Below are 13,079 nucleotides of genomic sequence, written 5' to 3'. Positions count from 1 at the left end.
TGAGTCTGAGGGTCATCGTCATTGGTCTAGAGCCTATGCCGGACCCTTGACTAGCTCATTTTGATTACATCCGTCAATGGAGAGCCCACAATGCCACAGCCAATGTTGAGCCGATGCAGGGATTGCTTCTTGAGTTTCACTCTCAGTTGCAGCACTTCCCGCTTGCATTAGAGCGTTGGAGTCACCTTCTCGACCGCTATGTGGCTCGTGATCGTATTCGGCGCATCAATCTCGACTTTGAGCTTCAAGAGTTCTCTATTAAGGAAGGGGATGATTTGAAAGTCAAGCTCGTTGAATATAGACAGTTACTTGCCGAGTTCACCACTACTGGCTCTCCAAAGTCAGATGACGATTAGGTTACGTTCTTCTTGAATAAGTTGCCCGACAAGTACTTCAATTTCATTCAACACATCATCTCCCAACCTAGATTACCAACCTTCTACGAGTTTGAGTGCCAGTTCTTGCGTTACGCGAGGCTGTATGATCAAGTCCACAAAAAATCCTCATCACAATCTTATTCAGAGCAAAGGGGGTTGCGGGAGGGACAACCACTAGTGGCAAGAACTCGCTAGATGCGATGGCAAGCCAATCAAAGGGTGACTCCTCTTTCTTAGATGGAACCAAAGAATCTAGACCTATATGGCAGCAACTCCCTAAGAAAAACCGGTTTTGCACACATTGCTAGAGAGCAGGCCATATGGACGAGGAGTGTCACTCTAAGGCCTAAGGTCTTCCACCTAAAAAGCCTTTGTAGACCGCTGCGACTACACAGTCGAGTGGGGCTACGCCCTCTACTCCTGCTTCATATGCTCCTTCAGCACCCGTTGTTGCTGCTGTTGGACCTATGGCTCGAGTACAGCCTCAGCAGCCCATCTCTTTCACTACCCCTGAGGGATTGGCTGACTGGTTTGTAGGTTTCGATCCCGTTGCACTTCATGCATCCATCTCACCTTTCTCTCCACCTCGTCAGGCGTTCCCTTGGCAGAGCCCTGCTACTAGACATACGCGATGGTAGCCACCTTCTTCGACTCGCATGTCTCTAGGTCCTTTCGGATACCCTAGGTCAGTCTAGCATTCATTTTTCTCACTCTTAAGAGTCGGGCCTATAGGATTCGTTATCGTTAGTTTTTCCATTTTTTTGTCTTCCGTTGCATTTACTCACACACATGCACATTCATTGCATTTCTTTTGAGTTAGATTTTCTTTCTATTCTGTTTTTCTTTGGAGCATCTCACCACTAACCTTTGTGTTTGCAGATTCTCATCTCTTTTGTCTTTCAGTGTAGGGCTAACTTGCAAATTGCTTTGGTCCTCCCTTGGCTAGAGACGTGGGGATGCGCACCGTTCCTTTCGTGGTTTCATCATCCTAGGAGTGCTTGCTTTTCTTCCAGCATGGCGGTTTCCCCTCCCGAGGTGGATCGTGCAACATCACTCTCGATGCTATCATGGCGGCGACTTCCACCTTGCTCTTCTAGCGGGGTGCTTCATCCACTTGATCCACTTCATCTTCTTTCATTCCTTATGGTTCTCGGCACCATATGAAGACCGACATCAAGCTCCTCTTCCTTTTTCAGCATCTACATCCAAGTTGAGAGGGGGTTTCTACCCTTCTTGGTATTCTACAGGCTTCAGCACTTTGTCTTCGACATTGGCTTCTTCCCCCTGTTGTACCTTATCCTTTGCATTGCATGATTATATCATCCTTGTACTAGGGCGCTTGGGCAAGTAAACAATTTCCCCACGAGGGACACTGTCCAAGTGGCACTTCCTGCATGAGCATTCTTTAGCATGTAGTATACTTTGCATCTCATTGTGCAGAGTACCACTTGCGCGGATCCTAAGCTGTTTCCACTGGCGGCTGTTATTACCCCACCACGCTCCTTCTTCATCACATGGATATCTCATCACCTATTTTTTCTCGTCATCGACACTCTGAGTGGGTGGGTTAGCTTGTATTGTTTTGTGATGTATTGGGTGTACCCTCCCTACTCCCGTTTTCTGGGTCACTTTTACTCAATCGGCCACATCCTATCAAATTTACTTACTTATTCAAAAAAAAGAAAAAAATATTCAATGTAGTTCCATCTGCCTTTGTAGGGCTTGGTAGGCCACTGGGCAGCCGACGTGCACCCTTTGTCTGATGCCTAGTTCTCTCTGGGGTGACTACTTGGATTCCCTTGGTAAGATAACCATCGCCTCCATAGTCTTGGTAGGCCACTGGGCAGCCGGCGTGCACCCTTTGTCCTATGCCTTGGCTACTTTGGGGTGGGACGCCTTGGGATATATAAACATCACAATGGCTAGCCTAACCTTTCAGCTCAGTTTTGGGCCTGAGAGGGAATATTGAGCTAAAATATGCATTACTTGTTGATTAGCCTCTTAAACAGCCCCAAAACACACTAAAAATGCTCTTTTAGAGTAAAACCCTAAGACGGGGAGCAATTCGAGAGAGCTCAGTGAAAACCTTAAAACGGGGAGCGGTTTGAGAGAGTTTAGTGGAAACCCTAATTTTTGGGGCGCCTTTCCACATCTATAAATAGACAGGTTGCCCCCATTCAGCCATCATTCTTGTTTGCAGGTTACACTAGCCCACACACCCTCTGCTACTGTTGGCTCCCAGTTTCCAGCCTGCAGCCCTCCTCCATCTGTTGTCCAGCCATCATCAACTGCAGCCACATTATCTTCAGCCTGTCCATTGCTGTTGGCGACAGCTCTCAGCTACTGGAGGCTGCTCCAGACTGTCCCAGACTGCTGTTCAGCCTGCTGTCCATCATCTCCAAGGTCAGCCAGCCTGCGTTTTCAGCATTGCAGGCCGTGACACTCTCAGACACTGTTTCAGCCTGCTGTGCTGTTTACAGCAGATTGTGCACAGTTTCCAACCTCCGATTGGTGGTACACTGCTGCGTTTACCAGTTTCTAGCCTCTAGACTGCTGCCTTTTGGTGACCAGCCTGCTGCAATTCACTATTCAGCACTCCTACACTCCGAGTGGTGGTCCCCACAGACTTGGGATCTGTCTTCAGTGGACGTCACACTCCGACATTGCTTTGTCCTTGAGCACATTGTACACTCTTACATTCATTTACAGCATTCATTCACTTCAGAGTTGTGTTCTCTCTCTCCCTTCTTCTGTTTGTGTTTGAGTTTTGAGTTTTGCGTTTAGGGTTTGAGTTTTTGAGTTTTGTGTTTAGGGTTTGAGTTTTTGAGTTTTGCGTTTAGATTGGTGGTACACTGCTGCGTTTACCAGTTTCCAGCCTCTAGACTGCTGCCTTTTGGTGACCAGCCTGTTGCAATTTACTATTCAGCACTCCTACACTCCGACTGGTGGTCCCCATAGACTTGGGATCTGTCTTCAGTGGACGTCACACTCCGACATTGCTTTGTCCTTGAGCACATTGTACGCTCTTACATTCATTTACAGCATTCATTCACTTCAGAGTTGTGTTCTCTCTCTCCCTTCTTCTGTTTGTGTTTGAGTTTTGAGTTTTGCGTTTAGGGTTTGAGTTTTTGAGTTTTGTGTTTAGGGTTTGAGTTTTTGAGTTTTGCGTTTAGGGTTTGAGTTTTGCCCTCTATATCTGTGTTTGTCTCTTTGTGTTTTTGTCGTGGTCATACACTCTGTGTGTCCTTTAGTGAACCCTAGCAGTTCCCTTCACACCCTAAGGGATAAGACAACAATCCTAAGTTTGTCATCTCGATGGTAGTGCAAAGGTGTGCCTTAATTTTTGCTAGAGCCGTAGAATTTGAGCCAGTGAGTAATATATCATCAACATATAGGAGGATGTAGGTGACTCTGCGCTAGTGGTGCGCACGTATAGATTTGGATCATAGGGGGTAGGATGTTATCCATGAGTCCATAAGAACTTGTCCATCTTGTGGTACCAAGATCTCAACGCTTGCTTCAGCCTATAAAGAGCTTTCCGTAAGTGAAATACCTTGTTAGTCCGGTCAGCGAAAGAAAAGCCGGGAGGCTGCTCCACATAGACTTCCTCCTCCAAATAACTATTCAGAAAGGCACTTTTGATGTCCATTTGATAGATTGGCCAACTGTGATTAGCAGTGAGCGCAACCAACAGACGAAATGATGTCAGCTGAGCAGTAGGTGCAAATGTTTCTTCATAGTCAATGCCATGCTTTTGCTCGAAACTTGAGAGGAAGGTGGTGGGCTGAGCCCTATCTGGTGGTGTGTAACAGCTACCGAGCGCTTACCCACAATCTTTGCTCATTTTTTTTGGGGCTCCATAGAGTTTGGTTTCAACATTTCCAATCTTTCATATTGTCTTCAATTCTTGAATCTTTCATATCATCTTCAATGTGTGCTTTTGTTTTTAACCGTCTTAGAAATTTTTGTATAATGCTCTTCAGGACCTATATGTAATGTACCTAGGTGACATATATGCAGGAGTCTGAATGGATTTGCTGGGGCTATTGCCCGGCGCAGATTGTCTCTAGATAAGCCGGTAGCTACAGAAGTGCGAACAAAGCCAGGGCCACTGCAGACAATCTTTAATCTGCCCCCTGATGAGGTGTTTACTGTACGCTATTTAAGTGAAGTTTCTCATGAAGTGGAAGCTTTGTTTTATTAAAGTTGTCCATCAAGATGCATATTCTTAAAATAAATACTGCAAAACTACAGGAGATTGAGCACAGCTACTCTTGTGCCTTGGAAAGGTCATTTCTGTACCATGGTCGCATGTATGTGTCTACCTCCAACATATGTTTCCACTCAAATGTTTTTGCCAAGCAAATGAAGGTGTGTATCAGAAGGCAAGGTCTCTATTTACCTGTATGCCTGGGAAGGTGGTGTGAAAAAAAAAAGATACTTTGCGAACGATATGCAAAACTTTGAAGTTCTGTATGTCTGTCCTTTTGCAAGAGAAAATGCATCTTATCAGTGGAAAAAGGAAAAAATGTGTTAACACACTTTTCAAGAAAGCATTCTCCTCCACAAGTAGGCATTTAATTCTTGGATGCCCTTTGTACAGGTGGTGCTTCCTTTTGAGGATGTTGAAGAGGTAAATAAATACTTCTGAATTCTATATGGTACTTTTCTGAGTCATAAGATGGCTTGATTCTTTGTCATCATGTATGTTGAAAATGATGCTCAGATAAAAAGAAGTCAGCATGCTTTTATCAATCCAGCAATCACAATAATTCTCAGAGCAGGTTCTGGTGGCCATGGTGTGCCTCCACTTGCAAGCCCAGATGGTAAGTGATAACCATGACAAGGAAATTTGACATATCATTCAGGCTAGAAGGAATGCTGAACTATTTAAGGTTGTCAGTTAACCCAATTGCATTGTTTTGCCTGTGCTCAGTCAGGTAGATTACTTTGTGTTTGGTTAAGTCACTACTTTTCAGGTATACTGCTGCATGGTTTTGTCTTGGCGTTCAGTTAAGCCATTACTTTCTTATACTTTTCAGGTCGTGCAAAGTACAAGTTTGCATCCTTTTGGAACAGGAACAATGCATGCAGAGGGCTGCAGCGTGCTGCTAAAAAATTCAAGGAGCTTCAAGAGCAAATCAAACTGGTAGGAATGAGCTTTTTTTGTTTTATCTTTGTGCCTTTAGTAAAACTTAAGATGTAGATTCCATGTGTAGATTCCATGCATAGTTTTATTCTCATTAATGTGACAGATTAGTGTGCTTTCTGATTTTGTTATATGGACTACAGGATATGGTTTGTCAACTTTAAGGCCTATAGAAGATTAGGTTGCTTCTCCTCATTTAATAAATATTTTAGCTGGATATTTATCCTTGTCCCTGTGTAAACACACACATAATGTGTGTGTGTGTGTGTAAGTTGGTCTGAAGATCTCTACACCTTGCATTAAATGAAGGCTAGATATGAACCTTGGCTTATATACAAGACCTTGCCTCATACTTTTATGTTCAACTATGATCATTTGAGTATCTATTCAATTGTGTTTTCAAGGAGAGTTGGCAGCAATGAAACAATAAATGACTAGGAAAGAGGAACACATCAAAGAATTGCATGAACAGCTGCAAAGCATGAATAAAAAGCAACAGAAAGCTAAGGAAGAGCCCATGACAGAGTCATTACTAGTAGAATTGACAAGCCAAATACAGAAAGCAAATTCATTTGACTCAACACATTTTTACAAAGAGGTTGTGTCAATAATTAAGGAGAATGAGAGGATTGAAAGTATCAAGAGAGAGAGAAGACTTGGGGGCCTTTCCCAGGGATGGGATAGGGAGAACCTTGCCTCAGAGTTTGAACAAGATTTTATCCTGAAACAGATGTACTAAAAGCACAGTTAAAGAAGATTGGCCCGTTCATAGACTTGGGAGAGCCGATTAGCATTATCCCAAAAGCTACACACGAAAAAGTTATGTACATGGATATGATAGAGAAGGTAGCAGATGAAACAGATTAAGTCCCTACAGGGGACAAGAGTGTGGATTACAGATGAGCTAACCCCACTCCAATTCAAAAATTGACCAGCAGAACCAGCCAAAGTCAGAGAGGCAACAAAGAATGGAAAATAGGCAGTATATTGAGGAGGAAAAGCCGTAATCAGGGATTTCCACACCCCACCTCCCAAGAAGTAAATGTGACTTGTAATGAAATTTTAGCTATCCTTTACATCCGTAATGGGACCCAATGTTGTAATTAAAGCTCTTATGAGTCATAGGAGCTCAGAGTTTATTTCTTTTTCCTTTTTTATGTGCATGGCATTGAGATCCAAAGTGGAATGTAATGAACTATTTGATTTGTACTATAGGTCAACTTTGGCCTCCAAATCACATTAATAGATATTTCTTTCATTCTTTTTTTCTTCTGTGTGCGTGCGCATGTGTGTGAAGGCTGTTGCATAATGAAAATATGTGCAAAGAGCCATTTGGCCAACAGTTATAGCCAAAGACAATTGGAAAATGGCCCAAGACATGCTAGCAGGAAAAAGACAAATCATAAAGGGGGCAGAACTGAAGTGGAACAAGTGATCGCTATCCAGGGAGCAGCTACCTCTTTGAGGACAACATGAAAAACCACAAAATCCACTTGCCACAACATGCTAAAGTCCAGTGTGACAAAAAAGGTGAATGAGATGGGGTTGCATTGGTTATAAGTTGGCTGGCTAAGGCATCTTTCCCAAGACCTAGAAATGAATGGTGGTGCTCTGTTGTGTCACAGAAGTCCACACATTGGAGATAAACTGCCACACTTCTCTAGCCACAAGGCAAGAAATTGAAAACTAAGTATTGCCATTACATGTGCAAAAATCACCCACACTTATCTAGGCATAGGGCAAGAAATAGAATGACGAGTCTTATCACATGTGGTGCAAAAAACACATCTATCATGGGAGATCTCTTATTGACATAGCATATCATGTGTGGGGAGATAGCCTATTTGAACTCTTTGAACAAAGACGTTGTCTTGGTAGAGAGGTTTCAATTTCCATGAATCATGGCTAGATTTTATACACCAGATCCTCATCCTCATATTTCAGCCCTTCCACATATTTCATCAGTCTTTTAGACGTCTGCAGCCACATTGCCTAGCCGCATTGTTTAGGGACCAGCTAGTTGGCACCTCACGTCATTATGATTTTTTCCCCTCTTTCTTTAGCTAGATTATGATGACCAACAGAACGGAAGTTTTAATGCTCTTTTGCCTTTTTAGGCTCTCGTATGATGTTTTTTTTTTGCAAATAAAGTGTGGCTAATTATATTACCTCAGAAAAAACCTGAGTACAAGGGAGTGCTCATGCTCAATAGACTACTTGGAGCTGATTAGAGTCACAAATATATCAAGTATACAAGCCTCTCAGGGTGGTCTAGTGGGGATGGGGGCAAGAAGCGGTGGAGGGGGGGTGTATCATCATCTAGGGCTGCCTGCTTGTATCACAAAAAACAGGACTTGGCTGCCCCAAGTGTGCATGAAATGAGATCGGAGCTCTTGCCGAGCTCGAGACTCGCCCTGTACCTAGTCTCATCGACAGCAGAGGGAGTGGATGATGGAGGTCCAAAGCTTTGCTAAAGTCGACTGTACTGAAAGTCTCTCATCGTCAAAACCTCCTGACAATGCGCCTTCCAGATATGCCATCCACTAAGACTCCCAATGATCTCCCATACCTCAGAATGGTCTGTTGTGGGCTCCAGTACCTAGCGGATGGGTAGAGCCTCCAAGCCGACTACTGCGCATCACCCAGCCTCAATAAGAAAGATCGTGTCCTGCATTATAGAGGCGGTCAACCGCTGAGATCCACGGACCGCTTATTGTTTCAAGCGTTCCAAGCTGAGCACTAATGGCTACCTCTTACATAGCGGACGTGCTATCTATCCATGAGTGTAGTGAGCTTAGCTCCATGCTGATCGAGTTACCTCCTCTCACGCGCACTCCGATAGCTCCACGATCCAAGCTCCATTGCCGCGAGCAAGAGAAGAGAAGAGAAGAAGAGAGGAGAAGATGGAGAGCTTCTCCTTCCCGGTCCCTCACCCTCACACACTCACTTCCTCACACTCTTACACTCCCTCTCTCAAGCACAAGCTCAAGCAAGTAAAAAGAAGAAGAAGAAGAGGAGAGTCACTTTTGGCCACACACAAGAATGAGCTTCTCATTCACTTTTCAACTTTATATATAAAACCCTAAATCCCTTTTGGGTGGTCATCTCCTTATCCCCTTTTTTACATGGCCAGCCGTGGCCTAGGCCATTTTTCCGTCCTCCTATCTTCCTAGCTTCCTTTCCACTGCGCGTCTACCTTTACAAATTGTACGGGTGAGAGCCCGGCACTCTTAAAATAAATCATGGTGCGCCTTGCGCTTTTTTACAATAGTATAGACTCACACTTTTTCTCCAACGCCTTTTTCCTTGATTTAGGACTTTTCTGCACTTCTTGTGTTTCTAGATTCTTCTTGGCGCACCTTTGTCTTCTATTTCACTTTTGCCTTGGCTTTGTCTTCTGCTTTAGATTTTCTGGCTTTTCCACCTTGTATGTTTGAGGGTTAACATTACCCCCCTCCTAGACGAGTGTCAGTTTCATGGCACTCACCATCGTAGGTAGCAGGCTTTAGCATGCACCGAAGATGTGGGACATGCATCGTTGCCACGGAGGTGTGTTGGTGGTGGTGCGGAGGAAGGTTGTTGGGGACACGTTGTTGGCCTGGGTGGCTGGTGGTAGGGTCGTTGGAGTTGGTGATAGGGCTGCTCTTTGTTGGGGATTGCATTGATGGCTGGCACAGGTATTGGTTTTTGGGGATTCTGCACATGACGATTCTTGGCGGGCTTGAAGGATGATAAAGGATAAGAATTCAGAGTTGAGTGTCGATGAAGATTGAACGACACCTTCGTTGAAGTCTTCAATACCTGCAATTGAAAACCTCTCATATGTGGTCTCTCCTTGGGGGTAGTGCTAGTCTTCTTATTATACACAAGACGTAGTTTGAGTAGTTTGGGAGACAGGTTGAACTTTAAGTAGGCTGAGAGTATTGTCCGGCACTTGAGGACCCAAACTGTGTATATATTTTGGTGCAGATATTATGTGAGTGCTCGTGCATACTTAGATATTACGTAGTTAGAAGACCGCGGGTCTGGTTTCTCGTAACAATGTGTGGATGAAGCAAAGTTGTCCATGTTGAGGAGAAGTACACATGAAGGTGTATGAGACATTCTTTGCGTTGTGACAGCATGATGTAGCATAATTGAACACATTGACACCAAACTTTCGGTAGTTGGTAGCTATTGGGCTTGCTTGACGAGTATGGTGTACTTTTCATGGCCATTTGTGCGGTGCTTACCCCGATCGATTGCAATGGTATTAAGGCGGAGTGCGAAAAGGAATCGTGCAAATGGGTCAGGGTGACAGGTCTAACCATAGGCGAGACAAGCTCCCTAGGTATGTCCTGCCCTTGATGTGCCCTGAACAATTGTGAGGGATATGTAGAGGGCTAGGGAACTAGGGACGGAGCTAGCCGACCAAGGTCACTGGGCGTACCTAATTTGAGGACCCCCTAGGTGGTATGCTGTGATCGTGGGTACGTCTTTTCTCTTTTTTTTTCTTTCTCTCTCTCTTTTTCTTCTTTCTTTTTTTTTTCTTTCCCTTTTTCTTCTTTTCCCCTTTAAACAAAAAAAAGAATAACATAAGTACAACCATTGCAATACTTTGAGACTATTAGCCTTTCAATTGGATTGGGAAATATCGAGATTCAAAGGCTGCGAAACTAGATATTACAACGATGATTGTGTCCTAGCCTTGTTGCTAGAGGAAGAGTTGTTGAGATGGAGAGATACACTGGAGATTTTGCAAAACCTCTTTGAAACGTGCGATGTTGGTACAATTGAGGTAACAGTTGCCGTGAGTGTCAAGTGTAGAGTTTGATCTAGAAGGAGAGAGCGGCCACTGATCATGCTTTGGGCCATGCAATGTGGGCGATCGGCAAGGGTGATTTTCTCTTTCGGCGGTGAGGCTTCGTCATGGCTCTTTGCGAGGTTGGTGGTCTTGTAGTGACTTGGGCATTGAACACTTTCATACAAAGACCTGTGTCATCCTGCATCCACTTGACACTTCGTGAGAGTATATGCAAGTCACATGCATCAATTATAATGAATAGATGCAACACAAAAAGATATTTCTTTATCAAAACTCTATGGTACTAACTGCGATGTATATCCTCGGCGCTTGTTAAAGATGTGACATATATTAATATTAGGTAAGGGAGGTTTATACAGTTGGGGAGCCTGCCCCTTTAACTACTTAAGGACAAAAAGTCATGACAAAATGGCATTTGGCAAGCAGCTTATACACATAGGGCCTATTCTATTTGTATGAGATGTGGTGAATTTGGGTGATCAGACGACTGGGGCTGTGCCGGTGGTGGGCTCCTGTTAGACTGGGCGGGGAAGATATTGGCCGGGACCCAAATGGTAGAGTCCCTGGCTGCAGCTGTTTTAAGAATGCTTTTAAACAATTCATCAAATTCCCGCTTATCTCTAGTTGCCTTCTTCTTTTTCGAGCATCTGGTGCTCGAGTGTTTGGTGAGGGCCTGTACGGCCGGTGTTGCCACACCCCGGGTGCTCCCTTGAGCCTTCGTCCTCTTGGCTTGGGGAGTTTTCGGCTTGCGTCCTAGGCAGTGTCTCTTGGGGCCTCTTTTCGGCGCGTACCTCTTTAGAGTAGGCACATAGCGTTCTGGTGGGGGCGCTAGTACCTTATGCTCCATTCTACGGAGAAAAGCTTCCTTGCATGCCAGCTGCATTGTGTGCTCCACGACGGCTATTGTGGGAAAATCTGTAAAATGTAAACTAAGGTTAGGCTTTAAGACAGGATATAATTATTTGCATGAAAGGGATTAAACAGTGGATTATCAAGTGCATATGAGGAGGAGTCCGGTGAGGTGAGGCATGCAATGCTTGTTGTAGAGGAACGTCCCCCGTGATGATATTCGTCCTGCTTCGATTGCGGGGCATATTCCAGCTATAGCAGATCTTGGCTTATGCTAAGTTGTGTGGACTGGTTGTCATGGAGTGAAGCAGGGCTCGTTCCCGGAAGGATAGACCGGAAAGGGGAAAGGTGTATAGAAGGGGATGACACCCCATCTACTCCATCAGAGATGTTGGTCAGGGCTTCCTATGGCGGTAATGAGGGTTGCATGCCCTCCATCTGGAGGCAAGAACACACGACTTCTAGACGTGTGGTGAGAGGAGGACCTGAGGAGCTCAACCTATCAACCCAACTCTTCTCCCTTCGCTTGACTATCATTGCTTGTGTGTGTTGATATACAGGGTCACAAAACTCATTGTTTATTTATGTACACATTTACGAATCCATGTCACTTCATGAGGATAAAAACCAATTGTAGAACTCAGGATTGTACTGGAGTGTGGCACGCGCATCCAGTACTTCTGGCAGCTTACTCAATAACAATAGATATTTTGCAACATCGAGTAGCATGGTACCTTATCCGAGTCTATTGGCAACATGTAACTTCTCCTCAGTGAGAACCTTATCAGCCAGAGAGTTCTCTCGGCTAGTTCCAGCTAAGTCCGTACCCTGAATGGCAGTCAACGTTCGAAAGAAAGTTGGCGCCACATAGGTTGGGTCTCTTTGAGACCGCCATTTGGCCAATCGCTCCTCTGAGATTAGCATAATCTGGGCTCCTAGTTCGGCCATTGTAATGCGGTTTTCAAACCAACATTTTTCAAATTGACTTCGACTCTCTGATTGTTGCTTTAGTTACTCTATCTCTAAGAGATTTGGTTGGCAGAGCATATCATTGAATGTCACAGTTAAGCGTAGTTCGTCGACTTCCTCGTCAGAGATGAGTCGCATGTGTTCATGCAGGAGCCTGTCATAGTGCTCGTCAAGATGTTCTTGCTCTTCCCAGAATAGGGGAAATGGCAAGTATTCCCCAAGCTGCTTCTTGGGGAATGCACCCATGTTCGTAAGGACGTAGACACGTGCGAATACTTTGAGTTTAGCATCGAACTCAGTTAAGCATTCTGCGACACTTCTATGTTCAACGAGGGCTTGCTCGGTTGTTATCTCATGCAAGGTTCTAGGAGTTTCCCTAGGCTCTAGCATAGTTGGGGGCTCAGGCCTAGATGAGCAGGATTGGTCAACGCTAGGATTGCTTATGCTCTCGGGGTTTCCATGTTTCTGCTGAGGCCTTGCTGTTATTGTATCATGGTTTTCCTTGGATGTGACCGGTATAGTCTTGTCACCCTGTTGTGACAGTGTTGTATCCACTCTTGATTGGTCAATGCGAGTTCTGTTGTCGGTGGATTGAGTATTGCAAGCAACTGTTGATGGTAATGGTTGCTTTGATTTTTCAGAGCACATGGATGTGTTTGATGTTTCACCGCTGTTAGGAGATATGGCAGTGGGTTCATTCGTGGGTGGACTCAATGCTTTATTCCTTAGCTCCTCAGCACTCTTGATCTCAATCTTCTTGGGATCTACAACTGCTTGCAACTGCCGTTGTTGTTTTCGTTGTTTTTTCTTTTCTTTCTTAGGCAATCAAGGTGTATCCCTAGAAGACTCGAGACCTTGAACTAGGTCAGTCTTTGATGTACTTGGTTGGGCCTCAACATTCTTTTTCTCTAGTGTGTCCTCATGGGACATA

The 13,079-nt window shown here is 44.5% G+C and overlaps 1 protein-coding gene across 4 annotated transcripts in view; it reads left to right on the top strand.

The window, feature by feature from the left end:
• The window catches only part of LOC148013491 (C2 domain-containing protein / GRAM domain-containing protein), a 198,086-nt gene that overhangs the window by 37,833 nt on the left and 147,174 nt on the right, over positions 1-13,079 (top strand). For all 4 annotated transcript variants that reach the window (XM_087667711.1, XM_087667709.1, XM_087667710.1 and 1 more), the window contains 5 exons: positions 4,398-4,521; positions 4,632-4,748; positions 4,981-5,010; positions 5,104-5,203; positions 5,420-5,526. In XM_087667711.1, coding sequence (XP_087523837.1) covers positions 4,398-4,521; positions 4,632-4,748; positions 4,981-5,010; positions 5,104-5,203; positions 5,420-5,526 — 478 coding nt within the window. The remainder of the gene's footprint in view (positions 1-4,397; positions 4,522-4,631; positions 4,749-4,980; positions 5,011-5,103; positions 5,204-5,419; positions 5,527-13,079) is intronic.

Source organism: Lygodium microphyllum, chromosome 26 (assembly GCF_053477565.2).
Source record: "Lygodium microphyllum isolate KBCC chromosome 26, Lygodium_microphyllum_v1.1.10, whole genome shotgun sequence".
Classification (NCBI taxonomy): domain Eukaryota; kingdom Viridiplantae; phylum Streptophyta; class Polypodiopsida; order Schizaeales; family Lygodiaceae; genus Lygodium; species Lygodium microphyllum.
The sequence above is the reverse complement of the archived record's forward strand: the minus strand, read 5'-3'. Positions and strand labels throughout refer to the sequence as shown.